This window comes from Physeter macrocephalus, unplaced genomic scaffold (genome assembly GCF_002837175.3).
Source record: "Physeter macrocephalus isolate SW-GA unplaced genomic scaffold, ASM283717v5 random_604, whole genome shotgun sequence".
NCBI lineage: Eukaryota > Metazoa > Chordata > Mammalia > Artiodactyla > Physeteridae > Physeter > Physeter macrocephalus.
The window spans coordinates 1-17735 of NW_021145841.1; the positions used below are offsets into that span (position 1 = coordinate 1).

The window sequence follows — 17735 nt, forward strand, 5'->3', positions numbered from 1 at the left end:
AGCTCTCAGCTGCTGTGAGTATGCTGTCCCCTAGCTTCAGGAACGATGGCCTTCTTCCGTCTCAGTGTGCATTCTGATCTTTCTCATACTGATTTTAGTTGCTCTATGCCTATGTTGGAAGCCAGCTCTAATTCTCCTGGGAAACAGGCTGTGTGGATTATAAATAAGTAAAGCAGATTCAGGTAGGAACCACTATAATGAAAACTTCACCAGCATGAACCCAGAAGCCAGGCTGCCAGGGTTCAAATCCTGGCTTTGCCACTTACTAGCTGTGTGACCTTTGGCCCAGTGACTTAACCTCTCTGTGCCTCAGCTTCCACATCTGAAAATGAGGGTATTCATACCTCTGACCTCAAAGGCTTGCTGTGAGGAATGAATAATTAAATGCAGTATATGCAAAGCGTTTAGTGCCAGGCTTGTTCTAAATTCTATTAAGTATTAGTTGTTGATGTTGGTGTAATGTTTTCTCAGCTTCCTTCCAAGAGACATCTGTGGCAACTTGACCTTCAAGTGGTAAAATGTAGGAGATCACCTGGCCGCTGGCTCTGCCAGCCCAGTCAGTGGACAAGAACTGTAGCCCTGGAGGAAGGCAGGGTCCCAGCCTCAGCTGAGCCATGGGTGAACTCTGACTGGCCTCAGGGAGCCTGGGCTCTCACCTGGCCTGGCCACTGACCACTGTGTGCCCTCACCCCTCACCTGTAGGATGAGGAGGTGAGGCTCAGGGAAAGAAGGAACGTAAAGTGGCTAACACTGCGCCCAGTATCTGGTGTGTGCCGAATAGGGATTAGGGATGAGGGGTTATCGTCACTACTACTGATGCTGTCGTTGTTATTCATCTCTCTGGGCATCTGCTTCTCTGCCCGTTAACACTTACACGGAAGAGCTGTTGGGAGGACGAGACAATGTGTGTAAAGCTTCTAGAAAATACCACGTGCACGGAGTAGGTGCTCCACAATGATAACTGTGACAGCCACAATCGAATGGCAGGCCCAGTAGCCATCACCAGCTCCCTTCTCTCTTATGTCTCTGTCTTTAGAGCCTGAAGGCTGGATACTCACTTTCTCAGCCTCGCTTGAAGCTAGGGGTGCCTTAATAACCCAGACTGGGGGAGACTGTTGGGAGGCTTGCTTTTCTGATAAAAGGGGTGGCCATGGCTGGCACTACCCCACTCCCTTTCTTCAGGCCACAGCAGCACAGATGTTGTACCTGGTGCTGTGGCAGCCATCTCGTGGCCATGAGGTAAGTGGCAAGATGAAGGAAAGCCGTCATGATGAGGATGCTGAACAGACAGCCAGAACCAGGGCCTCTGAGCTTCCAAACCTGACTTCTGGTTAAGTCAACAACAAACGTCCTTAGAGTTGAAGCCCCAGTATGTCTGATTTCTTATTCCTCAAGGCTGAGCGTCTTCCCTCTGACACGGGAATAATGTTTTCACTGACAGTCTCCTCCCTGGGCCTCATCTGTGGATGAGGTGCCGAGAACTGTGCTAAGTGTTTTGCTAAGATAAAGATCATCTCACTGAATCATCACAGAAACCCTGGGAGCTAAATTTATTAATGTCCCCAGTTTACAGAAGGTGAAACAGGCACAGAGAGGAAAGCAGCTTGCCCACGGCTACACAGCAAGAAAGTGGTGGGATAGAGCCAAGATTTGGGCCCAGCAGCGACTCCACCGACCTGTACTGTCCTCTCCTCTAATATTCTGCCATGTGACCAAGGGGAGCTGGAGGCCTGGGAGGCTGACCTGGCACCTATGGGTTTCCGTTTTTTTTTTGTTTTTTTTTTTTTTTTTCCGGCTGCAACGCATGGCTTGCGGGATCCTAGTTCCCTGACCAGGGATTGAACCCGCACCCCTGGCCGTGAAAGTGCAGAGTCCTAACCACTGCACCGCCAGGAAATTCCCCACCTATGGGTTTCTCTGTGACAACTAAGAGGCCTCCTGTCTAGCCCCCATCCCCAGGCCAACCCTGCCCCCTACCCCACGTGGCTGGTCCAGCCCAGGTCGGGGGGTGGGGACGAGGGGGGTGCTTACCTTGCCCATGTTGAAGTAGAATAAGACCCCAGCAGTCACCTGGGCAATGAGGATCAGGAGGAGGAAGGCAAAGTACTGGGAACACAGAGCAGGCACAGAGTCAGCTAGGGGCTCCCACCAAGTCCTACGCGCCTGACGCCCCCACCCAGGCTGGGCCGGGGCAGTACTCAGGCCCCTCTGGGCAGGATGAGGGGGGCTGGGCGGGCGGTAGTGGAGGACCATACTCACCATCCCCAGCAGGCAGCGGACCTCATTGACAGCACCAATGCAGCCCAGGAAGCCCATGAGCATGGTGAAGCCCCCCACGCCGATGAAGACATAGGCCCCCGCCTTGAGTGAGGTGGAGGAGGTTTCTGCGGGTGGACAAGGGCATCCGATTCAGCCTGCCTATCTCGCCCTTGTTAAGTACAAAACCGGGGCAGGGCTGCTACCAAATCCCTGCCTTGGGGTCAGGGCACTGGGGTCAGCCATCCAGCCGGAAGCCTGTTCCTTCACCAGCTTTGGAAGCTGCCTCCCCTAGATGTGTGCCCCACCCCCCATCCATCCTATCCCCACCTCCCACCCGTCCCCGCTTTAGTTTTTCTCCTTAGCACTTACCAGGATTGAAAAGACTCTCGTTCTACTGGCCTATCTTGCTCATTGTCTGCTGCCTCCACAAGCCCGTGAGCTGCACGAAGGCAGGGACTCTGGTCCTTGCTGAACCCCCCCGCCCCCAGAACTGTGTCCGGCACAGCAAAGTGCCGTATGAATTAACGAACCACAGACTGGCAGGTTCCGCTGAGGCCACAGACGCTGAGGGCCTGCCTTCCTCCTCGTCCGTGAACAAATGCCGGCCTCCCTTGCCCACTCCCTAGGCCTCAGGGGCTTCACATGTGCCGTCTCCCCTCTGCCAGAACGCTACCCGGTAGGTACCGGCACGGCCATCTCACAGATGAGAAAACTGAGGCTCGGAGAGGCACACCAGCATGGGCCAGAGCTGGGATTTGGAGACAGGCAAACCCCCAGCACCACACTCTTTGCGCTGAAGCACCGGGCACGTGTACTGACACAGGCGTGACGCTCATTCACGTGTTCAGCCCCCAAAGATTTACCAGGGGCCCACCGTATGCCAGGCGCTGTGCCGCCTGCTAGGGATACAGCTGCCAGCCTGCCGAGGTCCCCACACCGTGAAGCTGATGGGGTGAGGAGTGTCTCTTCTGGCTGTGTGAAGGGTCGGGAAGCTACTGAAGCCGGCTAAGGTCAAGGACATGGGCAGGGAGGGGCCGGGGTGGTGGGGGAAGGCTGGTCTGAGCAGGTGACATGATCGCTCAGATAAGAATGAAGAAGTCAGCCCAGTGAAGATCTGGGGAAAAGCATTCCAGGCCGTGGGAACAGCAGGTGCAAAGGCCTGAGGAAGGAGTAAGCTCGGCGTGTTTGAAAAATAAAAAGAAGGTGAGAAAGAATGGATCAGTGTGAGTGAGAGAGGAGTCTGACAGGCAACACGCCTGAGGTGGAGAGACAGGGGCCTAAAGGCAATGACAGAGGCCCCGGGGTAGGTGGAGGTCAGAAGTTTCGTCGGGGCACTTGACCAGCATTTCCCAAGAATCCCAATGGATCACACAGGGAGAAGCTCATGTCCTTCTCCAGCTCCCCGGTGTGGGGTGCGTGGAGTCCCCTCTACCCTGAGGCTGTGACGTGCTAGGAGGACCAGGGTGGACCCGCCCCCAGGCAGGCAGGGCGCTGCGGGCTCTCTCCCCTGACAGCCCAGGCACTCCAGGCAGGCTGGCGCAGCACTCTCAGGGTGTGGGGTGTTTCCAGAAGGGTGCAGAACATTCCGGAGAGCCTCAGCAGATCAGGAGGACCTCTCAGGGATGCAGACTCCCGGGTCCGTCAGAGCCAGGCAGACTTTCCAGGAGACAGTCTGGAATCTGCATGGTGAACGTGCTTCCCCCATGACTCGGGCACAGCCAGGGCTGCCACAGTTGCCCGTCAATAGGCTGACTGACCACCATTCCCTGGGGGCACCTCAGAGGGGCTGAGACTCCCACCTCGACCATGGACGGGGCGTTAGGGCCCTTAAGGAATAACGACAAAGCTGGAGTGTGGGTGGTAGGAGAGTGTGATCCAGCTCCATCCACTTCCTGGGCACAGACAGAATGTTCTGGAGCTCAGGAAAAGCCCTGGCCAGCCCACTCCACTCTCAGGCACCAGGGCAGGGAGGCCCCCGCTCAGCTCCTCACAGGAGCCCCCAGGAGCCGGACAGAGGCCCCGAGGGGCTGAGTGAGGGGGCTTCCTTTTTACTCTGGGCCCTCACCGCCCTGGCTCTCAGCCACCAACAACAGCAGGGGAAGGCCATCAAAGTTTGCTTTTCTTAAACTTCCTGGGTCTGGGTTCCAACAAGCCCTCCCAGCGAATACTGCCCCCCATCAAAAAGCAAGCGGCACTGGAAATCCACTGTGTGCCAGCCCTGAAAAAGGCCCTTTATCCAAACCATCCCGCTGAATTTCTGCCGTGGCCCAATGAGGGTAGATCTGCACCCCGATCTGTCTTTAAGGGCCCAGAGGCCCAGAGCAGACAAGAGGCCGCAGATGGGGCCCAAAGGGCAAGGCTGGAGGCTGAGACCCCCCACTCGGGTCCTTCTCTTGGGAGGCCAGCCGAGCTGCGGTGTGGCATCTCTCTTTTCTCAGAAAATTTCATCAATACCAGTCCCTGTCCTCCTCCTGGGTCTCAGGCTGGCCCTGATCTGAGCAACCTGACTCAGGAAGGAGCGGGGTAGCCCGCCCACTGTGCACCAAGACCAGCATCTTCTTCGCTTTATTGGGCCTCGGAGGTACCAGCGAGGTGGGGAGGAAGTGGCCCAAATTGAAAGTGACTGGGCAGCATGAGAAGAGGGTGCCGCTTAATCCCAGCTTTGCTGCTAACAGGCTCTGACCCCGGGCAAGCCATTTTCTGGGCCTCTCGTTTTGGCTCTGTGAAATAAAACTAATTCCTACTTCTTAAAGATGTTCTAAGGTTCAGATGGTATTATAAACTAAATTAACAATCACTTATGTAGGGTTTACTATTTACTAGAAACTGTTCTAAACTCTCTTCACATATTAACTCGCCTCATTTCTCACGATAGCCTCTTGACATGCTGTCTATTACTGTCTCCATTTCACAGATGAGGAGACACAGAGGGCGGAGGAACTTGCCCAGGATCACACAGCTAGTAGACAGCAGAGCCGGGATGGGAACCGTGGCTGCCCGGCTCCACGGTTTGTGCTCTTAACCACTGTGCTTTCCTCCGCTCGTTACGGTGTGAATGCATGGCGTGCTGCAGAGCCCTGTGGTACAGGGGATGGGGGCGCAGGAGCCGTGCCCCCTGGTTCACATCCCAGCTCCCTCACCCTCTAGCTGTATGTGTGCCCTTGGACAAGTTCCTTCCCTTCCCTTCCATTTCCTCCATTGTAAAATGGGGTTAGTAATGCCTAGCCCCATGGACTCACGGAGGGGATTCAGTTGGTAAGGGAAGAGCCGTGTCACGCAGGCCTGGTACACAATAGGCCCTGGGTTCCCAGTTCTGACCCCTCACTTGCTGTGTGACTCTTAGCAAGTCTTTTTCTCCTCTTCTCTGAGCCTCAGTTTACCCAAGGGTATAGTGACCGGGCTAGCAGATTGGTGTTTTTGAACCCTGGCTGCCCGGGGAACCCCTGGGAAGATTCTTAAAAACCTCAGTGCTGATCTGAAGTCAGATCCCTTAGGGTGGGGCTAGGCTTTGGTATTTGTAAAAGCGCTCGGGTGTATCCAGGGGGCCTCTAAAGCTTGGCCAGCTTGAGAGTCTCAGCCCCGAACAGGGAGGAGTGGCAGGAGGTCCCTGGAGCCCCAGTCGGGGTGCAGAGGGCAAAAATGCATTGGGCGGGCTGGGCCTTGAGACTTTGCCCCGAGATGCAGTGCCCGCTGGGTGTGGGCCACAGCCCAGGAAGCGGGAGCCTGGGCCGAGCAGGGCCAGGGAGGATGTGCCCCATGTGGGGAGGGCGTGGGGCTGGAAACCTAAACCTTAGCCCCAGAACGGGGAGCAGCCCCAGCAGGAGTGAGGACTGACAGCCCCAGATGGCATCGGAAGTGGCTGCAGGGTGGATCATCTTTGCTTCCCTTCATGTGTGAGGGGAGGCCTAGCCCCCAGGGCCCCTCCATCACCCATCCTAGCCTGGTTCCGTTTCATTCAAATCAAGCAGCTGTCATGGGCCTGAGTCCAAACCTGCTGCCTCGGGCAGGGCAGCTGCTGGGAGGGGAAGTGAGCCAAGGTCGCACTTGCTGAGGGGAGTGGCATCTCTGTGCTCTGCTTCCCTCCCTCCTCAGGACGTCCACTAGAGGCTAGTGCAGCAAGCCTGGCAGCCTTCCTGGAGGTGACCGTGAGTAGATCAGAAAGGCCTCTCATCATCATCATTGGGCTTCTTTTCCTCCAGCTTCAAGAGTGAGACAAGGGGCTTCCCCTACCATGTGCAGCATTTAGGACCAAAGCTCTGGGGGTTCGAGTCCCACACCTATCACTCAGAGGCTGGGTGAACTTGAGCGAGGGACGTTACTTCTCTGAACCTCATTTCTTCATTTGTAAGGCAGGAAGTTGCTAGTGCACAGGGCTGTTGTGAGATTAAGACAGTTTATCTATGCCAAATGCTTGGCCCCATGCCTGGCACATCATGACCACAAACGATAGACACTGGGCCCGGCACCTCCTCGTCAGCACACTTGCCTGACCCACTTGGCTGGTGTCAGGCACACAGTAGGCGCTTCACGCATACTTGACGATCTGCCACTCCTGGCCCTTTTTCTGAACTAGGAAGGGGAGGGGCTGTTGGCCACGTTTTGTTGAGCAGGCAAATGGAAGAACTGAGGATGTAAGAGGCTTTCTCAGGTCAGGGCAGAGGGAGGGGGCCAGGATGGAGAACAAGCCTCTCTCATCCCCCACCCAGTGTTCTCCAGACAACAGCAGCTTTGTTTGGGGAGGGAGAGAAAATTCCTTCTGGAAACCCCTGCAGAGAGGCCCAAGGCGGAGCCGTCAGCATGCAGGACCTGGGCGAGGCCCAAGGCAGAATGGTCAGCATGCAGGACCTAAGTGAGGCCCTGAGGGCAGCTGGAAAAGGGACCGGCGTGGAGGTTCAAGTACTCGTGGGAGCAGCCCTGCCTGCTGCCCCCGCCCCCTTTCAGGGGCAGCTGGGGCAGGCGGAGCAGAGGGGTCCTTACGCAGGACGGAGATGAAACTGCTCCTGTCGGCCAGGATCCACACCCCGAAGCCCAGGATCACCGCGCCCAGGACCTGGAAGGAGAAAGGGGCAGATAGTGGGGGGCCGCTCCCAGCTGCCCCTGAAGCCTGGCCGGGGGGACACAGGGGAGCCGCCTACATCCTTGTCCAGCCCAGGGATATCAGGGTGGCCTCAGGCCCCACACCTCAAGTCCAGCCAACTCCAGCAACCCAGACAGCAGGGCCATGAGTGGGGAGGCCCTCCTGCCTCCCGTCTCCCCTACCCTACGCCCACGTGTGGTCAACCTGAACATACCGGCTCTGGGGGTGCAGCCTCCTGCCACGGGTACTCTCCTACTTATCTCCTGGCCCTGCCCCAGCCTGGGGGCTGGGAGCTTCCCCAACAAGCCAGGCTCAGAGTGGGGAAACCCTCGGGGGACATGACCGTCAGAGCCCAAGCCGTCTTCCAGATCTCTCTGCTCCAAGGCCACCTTCTGCAGGAGGCTTCCTGACCCCCAGGCAGACTAAGGGGCCTCTACTGTGTGGCCACCACTAGCCTTTCCCTCTGGGTTTAACTCTGCCAGTGTCTCTCTGGCTAGACTGTGAGCTCCCTGAAGGCAGGGCTGGGTTGCATGCAGGCAGCTCTGTGGGCCTGGGCGCACCAGGTGCTGAGGGCCCCGCGGATGAGTGAGTTCATGAACCAAACTGTGTAAAGGCAGGATTAGAAAAGCAAATGAATGAATGGTGGTGGGGACGGGGTAGGGTGGCTGGCATAGGCCCAGGTTTTCCCTGCCTCTCTTCCCTCCACCAGGGGGCAGACCCACAACCGGAGCCCACCTCCCCCAGCCAAGATCAGCCCAGCAAGATCCCGTTAAGCCAGCCAGGGCTGGGGAAGGGCCTGCAGTCTGGGCAAAAGCACACATTCCCTTGAGGGGATGGAGGTGGGGAGGCTTGCATCACCCCATAAGTTTGGCCTTTCCCTGGGGCCTGGCCTGGGTCTACCTGGGAGATAACCCACCTTCAGGGTCCCAGCATGTCACCACCCACCTTTACTACCAGCCCTGGGACCCCGCCTCAGGCATCATCCCGTAACCTCAGGTGCAAGAGCAGCAGCTACTGACAAAGCCTTCAGCCTGGGATGAGCCGCTCGGTCCCAGGGGTTTATCAGCCTGGCTCTACAGATCTTAAAAACCAGAGCTGGGACGCTGGGTAAGGTGAATGGGGCATTTGCCTCACATGTGAAAATTCAGGGGACACCAAAAACACTCAGGAACCAAGATAAATGAGTTTATAGCAATCACTTTTAAGAAATGAAAATTAATGGGGGAAAAAAATCCATCATGATGAACAAAATATCAAACTTGTAAATAAAGACAGGCTTGGTGTTCCTGATTTTTCCTTTTGAAAACGAGCGGGGCCCCAATGTGATGCAGTGCCGTGCTGTTTCTGATCCCAAAGTGAGTGCCCTACTCGTCTCAGTGTGGCCCAGGTTCCTTAAAGACAACAGCAGCTGATGACCAGGAAGAGGAAGGCACAAGGACCTCCCCACATTTGTCCCCAGCAACTCACTTGTCCCCTCCTCTCTCCTTGTCAGATGGGCCCTGTTATTGGCCTCACTTGACAGATGGGGACACTGAGGTCCTAACCTCACCCGACGTCACCCAGTTCACTCATCAGGGGCTCCAAGTCAGGTCTGACTATACAGCTATGCCAGAGGGTGGGACATCAGCTGCAGGGATACTTCGGGTCCGTCCCGGGCCTTAGCCTAGAAAGCCAGTCCCTGGGGAGAGGAAGTACCCACCCGCAAGTGGGGGCACCTCAGACCGCACAGCTTGCGGGGAGGAAGGTGGGCGCTACAGGACCTGGCAGTTAGGTTCCCAAAGACTCCCGAACCCCTGCTCACCCCAGCCTCACACCTCACAGCACAGCTGGCCCGTGGTCTGCCCCTGCCACCTCAGACCCACGTGGCGGAGCCCCTGTCTGCTTACCTCCTGCACTCACGGGCCAGGGCTGCAGGGAGAACAGTCCTCCCAAATAGAGAATTCAAGACAGGGCAGAAAATTCCCTCTGGGCAAATATAATCCCAAAGAGAGTAAAATCCCAGACTGCCCAGCCGAGCTCCTCGGCTCGCCTCCCGGAACCCAGGGAGCGAAGTACCTGGCGCTGCCATTTCAGCTCCCCTGCACGTCTGATGACTATGGCCTGAGCACCAGGTGTGGATGGATCGGCGCCAGGCCACGGGACAGCCAGAAACGAGGCCAGGGCAGGGGGCCGACCAGACTGGGGGAGGAACCACGAAACCTCCTTTCTCTGTGAACCACGACTGGGGCCGCGGGACACACCCCACATTAACACCCCCCCACCACCAGACCCACCAGAATCTCCCAACAGGAGCCAGGAGTCTCACAGCCAGCCTCCTACCCCCAGAACGGCCACGGCAGCCGTGGCCTCAGGGTCTCCTAGGATCTGAGAAAAGCTGACGACAGGGCAATTTTCTGGGGAGTTTGGGGTCCGGAGGGAGTGAAGGCGAGGATGTACACGTGTATCCGCGCGCACGCATGAGTACACACGGCAACCAGAGTGATTCTGCCAGACCGCAAGTTCAATCACGTAACCGCTTCCCACCGTGCATGAAACAAAGACCCAGATCCTTCCTGGAAGGGCTACGCGGCCCAAGCCCCGGAGAGGCACGCTCTGGCCCGCTCCCCCTGTGCTGGACTTCCGCTCCTGCTGCCGGGACCCCGCTCTCCCCAGCCTCACACATAACTCCAGGCAGCTCTTGCTGACCACCCTGACAAGGTCAAGTGCCTTATTATCTGCTCTCTCTTAGGGGCCATATTCTTCTTTCCCAGGACCGCCTACAACTGCAATTTTATCATCCATTTGAGTAAGCATCTGATCGAGGCCCATCACCCCCCAGAACATAAGCCCTGTGAGTGAAGAAGTCACGGCTCTTCTGCTGGTGAATGTCTAGCTGGCACCCAGGACGGGGTCTGAATACACAGGGGTGTCAAATACACATTTGGTGGATAAGCATTTGTGAATGAACACACACACACACACACACACACACACACACACACACACACTGTCTCCTCTCACTCTCTCCTTTCCCTCTCACCCTCCTGTGATAAAAGCTTCCCCTCTCCCCCACTACATCCCCTCCACCACTATCCTGATGGGCCCCGTCCTGGGCCCCAGCACACAGGGAGTGAACATCTGCCCCCCAGGGCCCTGGAGCGGCTAGGAGGAAGCCAAGTGAGACCAGTGCCCAGAGCTCGGGCCCAAAGGAAGCTCTTCTAGGCTCTGGATCCATAGGGGAGACTGGCAGCTGAAGGGACACCTTGGCCCCAAACCACCAACCCCTCTCCCTTTCTCCATGAAGTCTCTACCTCCCTCCCTCCCACTGCATGGGGGGAGACGGGGTGTCTGTGCCCTTGAACCCCAAGCCCCGCCACCTCCTAGGCTATAGCCCAGACTCCTCCCTCCAGTCCCTACAGCCCCAGGGACAGAAGCACAAGGCTCCCACACTCCCCACCCCATCCTGGCCAGCTGGCCCTTAAAGCTGGGCCTCAGCCTGGGAGCCAAGTGCCTGCCAGGAAAGGCGTGCCTGTGTGGGCAGCCACTTTTTTCCAGAAGCCTGGCCCAGCTGGGAGGGACCTGACCGCCAAGCTGGGAAACCCAGGTGCCCAGGCCCGGCTGCCATCAGTGGAGGGCCAGAGCTGCAGTGGGGCCCCAGCGCCATCCTTGAAGGGGGAGCTGGGGCCGGAGCCAAGGTGGACGGACCAGTAGGGCAGGCAACACCAGGGCTGTCCACGTGCATGTGCATGTGTGTGTGTGTGTGCATGTGTGTGTATTTGTGTGTGCCAGGAACACACTTGTAAGTATCTGTGTGTTGGGTTAAAGTTATGAGGGGGAGTTTAGAAAGATTCTTTATTTCCCAAACTTTCTATAATCCTATGTAACTTGTAATGTAAAACCTTTTTTTTTCTGCGAGAAATTCATATCTGTTGTAGAAAATTTGGAAACTGCAGACAAGCAAAAAGAATAAAACCCAAATTCCCAGGAATCCCAACACTAACATTCAGAGGTATTTTCTTCTCCTCTCAAAAATATTCATGGATGTGTACATTTTTTAAAATAAAATTGAATCATAATAAATATCCTGTTAAAAAATCTGATGTTTTTAACAGTATAGGGTGAACCAACACCACGAGAGGCCACCGTCTCCAGCAGTACTCCTCTGAAGGTCTCTCCAGGCCACTCCCCCCACAGCCCCACCCCCATCACACACACTCACACTCACACAAGCACACTCATACACACACACACACTCGCTCACACCCTCACACCCATATACAATCACACATACACACAGTCACACATAACCTCACATATACTCACACACATATATACTCACACATAATCTCGCACACGCACACGCGCACACACACACAACACACACACCCATTCCATCATCCTGGCAACTCCAAGGCAGGAGTCTGTCTTGCCAAACCAGAGAGGAAAATTGGGGCCCCAGGAAAAGTAGCTCCAGATGTGCACAGAGCTTATATCTGGGCGGCCCCGGGGCTCAGGACCGGGTGAGGCCTGCGAGGGAGGGTCTGGGGAAGGGCCACTGTGTCTTCACCCTGGCCCAGAGCCCAGCCTCCTCTTGCTCACCCTCTGGGAGCTCGAGGGACACCCCCCACCGTGTGGGTGGGAGTGTGATGGGGGCAGTTGAGACCCAGACCTGTAACAGGCAAATTCTTCAGAGCGGGCAGAGAAGGATGGGGAGTCGGGACAGGACGAGAAAGATCCCAGAGGCTCCCCCTACAACTTCCTGACGAGGAGTCAGGGGATGCCCCGGGGGTTCTCCTCTCCCCACGCCCACCTCCGGCCAGGGTGCGGTGGCCTCGGTGCTCCAGGAAGGGGAAAGGCTGGGGGAGCCATCCAGTGCTCTGCCATCCAGCCAGCTGGGAGCGCTGGGAATCTCCTCACTGCTCCCACCTGCTTCCATTTCCAACAGTCTGGCCTCAGCCCCCTGACCCCAGCCACACCCCACCACCATCCCCAGGCTGGAGGGTCTTGGACTGGGATGTGCCCGGGAGGAGCATCTCTTTTGGAGGCATCTGGGTAGCACAGGTCATACTTACAAAGAAGAGCAAGTTGAAGAGGAAGAGGAAGTATTTGGTGACTTTGATACAGGCTGACCCCATCCTGCTGGTCCGGGAGCTTCCTGGGGAGAAGGCAGGTCAGTCAGCGCGGGGCGGGACCTGGCTGGGGGCTGGGGAGAGGAGAGGGAATCGATGCTGGTGGGTACCCCAGACCCACCGGCCCCAAATCATCCCAGCTCACCCCCCCGCAACAACCTCATGAGGTAGGTACTAAGGTCAGGTCCTGTTTCAGGGGACCCGGAGGCCCAGAGAGCTTAGATGACTGACCCAAAGCCATGCAGCAGGGTGTGGGTGGTAGGTGGCAGCTGGGGTCCGGGTCAGCCACTCCACCAGGGCTCAGCCTAGAGGAAGATTATGGAGGAGACCCTCAGGCTCCCTGAGGCCAGAAACCCCAGGAACGGCCACGGCTCTCAGGCCCCATGGGGCTAAGGGAGCCAGCACAGGCAGCTGGGGCCGAGACAGCTGGACTGGGACAGCTGTGTGGGCAGAGCTGGGCTGGGGGGTGGGGAGAAGCAGGCCACTGACCAGAGGGAACAGAGGGCCCAAGGCGTGGGCTTTACCCTTTCTTCCTCCTGCAAGGGTGAAAGGCAGTCCTAAGCCTTGTGACTCTCCCTTGTCCACACGGAGGTCCCCTCGCCCTTCTCGTATCATTTTTGCCAAGTGGGAGCCCAGCTTCGACTTTCCACCTCCAGTGACTGGGGTAGGGGAGTTAAGGGGGGAGAGTTGGGCACAGCATGAAGCAAAGCCTCCAACGAAGGAAAAGACTGCCTGGCAACGAGCACCCCGTCACAAGTGGCATGGAAGCAACATCTGACCGAAGACTTACGGGGAATTCAAGTGCTACATGGGGAGATGAGACTGAACACTCATCCAGGCTCCAGGGTGCAAGGCCTGGCTCTGAGAAATGCGGGGACAGCAGTGACTCGGAACCAGGGAAGTCCGGCCTCAGCAACTCCACCTGGGGCTTCCCCCAGGCCCAGAGGGGGAGAAAACAAGGGTTCCCCCCTACCCCGTGTCAGGAGATCCAGAGATCTGAGATCCTGAGCCCAGGCCTGGCCCCAGGAAGGCCTGCTGGGGATGGTCCACATGAAGGGGAGCTATTGTTTCCTCTCTCCCCTCCCAGAGCAGCGCCTGACAACCACAGGCGCTTCGTAAACTGGCGCGGAGCGAAACAGCAAGAGAGGAAAGAGTCTCTCACCAAAGGAGGCCTGTTTTTCTTTCCTATCAGGGACCTGCTTGAGTCTCTCAGCCCCAAGCAGCTTATAGATAAATCATCATTTCCCCAGAAGAACTCCACCACGGCATTTGAGCAGACAGCAGCAGGAGCCGGGCGCTGGCCGCATTCTCGTGAAATCGGAGAAGTGTTGAAACAGTCCTTTGGCAACTGACGTCCGCCAGCAGTGTTGCACAGGCAAGGCAGTTTCACCACTCTCCGGCTCCCACATCCTCCGCTCAGGCTGGGTGTCCAGGGCAGCCTTGCTGGGTGGCGGGTGTTCAGAAAGGGGCAGTTCTTAGACAACAGTGAACACCTGGCCTCCCCGCGAACAGCATCTGCTCTGGACAGCCACTGGCATGTGTCATCCCTTTAATCCTCACGACCTGCCCAGAAGGTGAGGAAGGTCCTCCTGTCCTGGGGAGCATGAGGGTGGGGGGACAGCCTCAGAGAGATGAGGTAACTTGCCCGAGAAACATAGCTCGTTAGGCAGTGGTAACTCCCGAGGTCAAGATCTGTGAAGGGCTGCCTTCTGGGGAGTGGCCACGGCCGTATAAAGGGGTCTCTGGGGATGGCTGGGATTCCATTGTCCAGGTAGGTGGTGAGCACCAAGGTCACTGCTCAAAGGAGCTCTGGTTTTGGGGCAAGGAGGCAGAGGCTGCTGGGCTGGTATCCCCCGATTCTCCGGGCAACCCCGCTGGCCTCTTGTCACTCACACAAACGGTACTAGGCGTAGGGCAAAGAAAGCCCTTCAGCATCCTACGAGCAAACTAAAGCTCAGAGGGGTGAAGGAGCTTGCCCAAGGTCACGGGTACATGGACCATCAAGGACAGAACCCAGTCCTCCTGGCCCCTTAGGCCACCTCCTCCTCTCCAGGAGGCAGCTGGGTGGGTTCAGACACTAAAACAGGAGCCAGGCAGCCCCATGACTGGCAGGTGGGTTGGCCAATCAGGGCAGGCCCAGAGACTACCCGGGAATCACCTAAGGGAAGAGAAGGGGCTGAGAATCAGAGCCCGGGGTGGGTGGCTCCAGGGCCTGTTGGCCAAGATCCAGGATACAAAGTGTTTCTGCCCCGCAAGTGTTGACATTCCCCGCTCACAGAAACAGGGAGCAGGAGATGAACACGTTCTCCATACTGGGCAGAAGATGGGCGGTTCCATGAAGGGCTGGGAGTCAGCTCAGTTTGGGGACGTATCCAGGTTGCCCCGTGATGGGGGCTGGTATCAACCTCAGGGAGCCCATAACCACCACCAAAAGCCCTGAGGAGACTCCAAAGTCGGATTCAGAGGGCCTGGGGTTACGCTCTAGCTCTGCCCGCCTACCCTGAGAGGCCTGAACCTCAGTCTCCTCATCCACAACAATAAGAATAAGGGTTGGTGTAGGGCAGGGATTAGCCAGCTGGGGCCTGTGGATCAAATCCAACCCACCGCCTCTATTCTGTACAGCTTGCAAGCTAAGAACAGATTTTTCATTTCTAAATAGTTGGGGAAAAAATAAAAAGACTATTTTGTAACACGGAAAATTAAAATAAATAAGTTCAGTTGTATTGGCACCCAGCCGTATCGTCCACAGCTGCTGTCACAGGCCACGGCAGAGTGAGCCGCTTATGACAAGAGACCACTGCCCCGCAAAGCCTGAAACATCTACTGCCTGGCCCTTTATGGAAGAAGTTTGCCAGCCCCTGGGGCAGGGGATCAGATGGTACACACACACACAAGTGTCTGTAAAAGGTGGCAAGGATCAGGACTGCCATTAGCTCGGGATCTTGGGGGAGAACGAGCTGGGTGGCTGGAATCGAATAGTCAGGAAAGAGAAGACACAGGATCCCTAGACAAGGGTTCGAATCCTAGCTCTGTCAATGCACAGCCACAGAGAAAGGACTCACAGGGCCTCGTTTCCGAACTGAACCCCCTGTTATAAAGAAAAGTGAGATCAGCGCCTCGCACAGTCGGGGCTGGATGAGCTGGAGCTGGGTAAGCATCTTTATCAGCACTGTGGAAGGAGTGAAGGGTGAGCGTTTCACTTGCTCATGAAATTAAACAAAGAGAGAGTCTCCCAATATTGTGCCTTACAGAAATACTAGAAGGTCTGCCCATGCTTTTCTGTGAGGATGTCTGGAAAGCCACAAAACAAGGGAATGAGATGCAAGCACATCTTATTTGGAAAATTCTGGAACAGTCACTGACAGCTCTGTAAGCAGTAGGAAGGAGGTGCTGATCTTCTGTTATACTCTATAGCAGGCAAACTGACCATTTCTAAGCGACTCCAAGTTAAATTGACCAAATATATAATTTTATGCCAAATCAGTTTATACAATGGAATTATTATGCTACTAATATTTTACTAACTCCTGCTCATCCTTTAATACACACCTCAGACATCCACCTCCTCCAGGACACCTCCTACTCCAGCCACCTTGTCACCACCATCAGGGCCACACGCTCCCCACCAACACACATGCTGGTTAGGAGCCCTCCCCCTCTGCTTCCTTCCAATGGCACAGGATACTAGAGCAGTTCCTGCGACGGGCTCTGGCATCAAACTGCCTGGGTTTGAATGATGTTCTATCACCTCCTAGCTGTGTGACCTTGGACAAGTGACTTAACCTCTCTGAATCTCAACTAACTCATCTGTGAGAAGAGGAAAATAAAACCTTTTGGGCAGATTTGCCCAGAGATTAAATTAGATAATGTGGGTAAAATGCCTGGCATGAAGTAGGTTTCCAATAAATGGAGGTTACTATTATAACTCATGATGCTGTACAGTAATTTTCTACTTACTTGCCCATCTCCGCCGTGGACTGTGATAGCTTGAGGGGAAAGACTATGTATTATTTACGAGGTCAAAGTAGGCTCCCAACAAATTTGCTGAATGAAAGACTAGATGCATGGATGGAGGAAGGGATGGAGGGAGAGAAGGAGGGATGAGTACATGGATGAAGGGATAGATGGGTGATGGAGGGATGGGTGGATGGAGGGAGAGGTGAAGGGGAGGGGAAGGCACTTCCACATAGAACACCAGGACTTTCAAGTACTCGGTCACCCAAAGGGAGTCTGAGATCCACTGCCCCTAAATCAGCTGAGACTCTCTTTTCAGCCTTCTGTCTTCACCCAAGGGGTGGGGTGGGGGATGTGTAGGGTGAGCACACTCTGAGCCACCTCTGCATGCCAGGACCCACAAGCAAGGCTCCCTCGCCTTCCCCGGAGACCCTGGGGAAGAACCCCTTCTTTAAGAGAACCTCTTGTCTGTGTTGGGGCTCTGTGAGTCCACCCCTGCAGAGTAGGAGGTTGGTTTATCCTTCACTTGAGGTTGGGGGAGGACCCCTCCAGCCTGACCCCAGAACCTGGGTGTCCCTGAATAGCCTCGGGGAAACCAAGTGGTGCGGTGGTGCAGCCCCTCTAGAGCCAGAGTCCAGAGGTTCGTGCTTGGCGCCTGCTCTGATGGGACGTGCTGTTTGAGACCCAGCACAGGTGACTGTCCCCGGACTGTCCCCGGACCTCCCCGTCCCCCACCCTGGACCTGCCTCCTCGACGGTCAAACAACAGGCTGGGACCAGAGCAGCAGCATTTTCCAGAGTACTTCTTCAGAACACAAGTCCTAGAAGACATGCCCGTAAGAACAAGTCTTTGCTGTCGCCAAGTTTGTGGAGCGCCAGTTCTCCCCGAGAGTCACTGTACATTAGGCACTTAGTGTCTCCAAGACACCTGGCAGTAGACACTGCTGACGTAAAACCATCTTTCACTCAACAGCCTAACATCACGTGGAATACATATTAGGCTCTTGAGGGTCCCTTGGGGGCCAGGGCTCCTGGACTCTATGTGCTGCAGGATTCAGAGGAGGCGAGGAGATGCGCGGCCCTTCGACCCACCAGCTGGCTCAGACGCAGCACCTAAGAGCCGTGCTCGGGTCTCTTCCTCATTCCCCTCATCCCACAGCCCAAATGCGTCTCCTCCAATCCACCACCTCTGCCCCCGCCCCATGCCTCACCTCCCCCATGGACCTGTGCAGCTCCCTGATTGGTCACAGGCTCCACTCCTGCCCTTGTCAAGCTGTTATGCACACTTCAGGGAGGGCTCTTTGAAAAATGCAAACTAGATCTTGTCACTCCCTTGCC

General features: G+C 56.2%; 1 protein-coding gene across 1 annotated transcript in view; it reads right to left on the reverse strand.

Annotated features, from left to right (window-relative positions):
* Positions 1-158: 158 nt before the first annotated feature.
* LOC114483897 (CD82 antigen-like) overlaps positions 159-17735 on the reverse strand; it is a 39631-nt gene continuing 22054 nt past the window's right edge. The window contains exons 2-5 of the mRNA XM_028485779.2: positions 12388-12470; positions 7237-7309; positions 2260-2384; positions 159-2106 (exon numbers count right to left, since the gene is read on the reverse strand). Of these exons, the coding sequence (XP_028341580.1) occupies positions 1927-2106; positions 2260-2384; positions 7237-7309; positions 12388-12450 (441 nt within the window). The 5' untranslated portion in view covers positions 12451-12470 and the 3' untranslated portion in view covers positions 159-1926. The remainder of the gene's footprint in view (positions 2107-2259; positions 2385-7236; positions 7310-12387; positions 12471-17735) is intronic.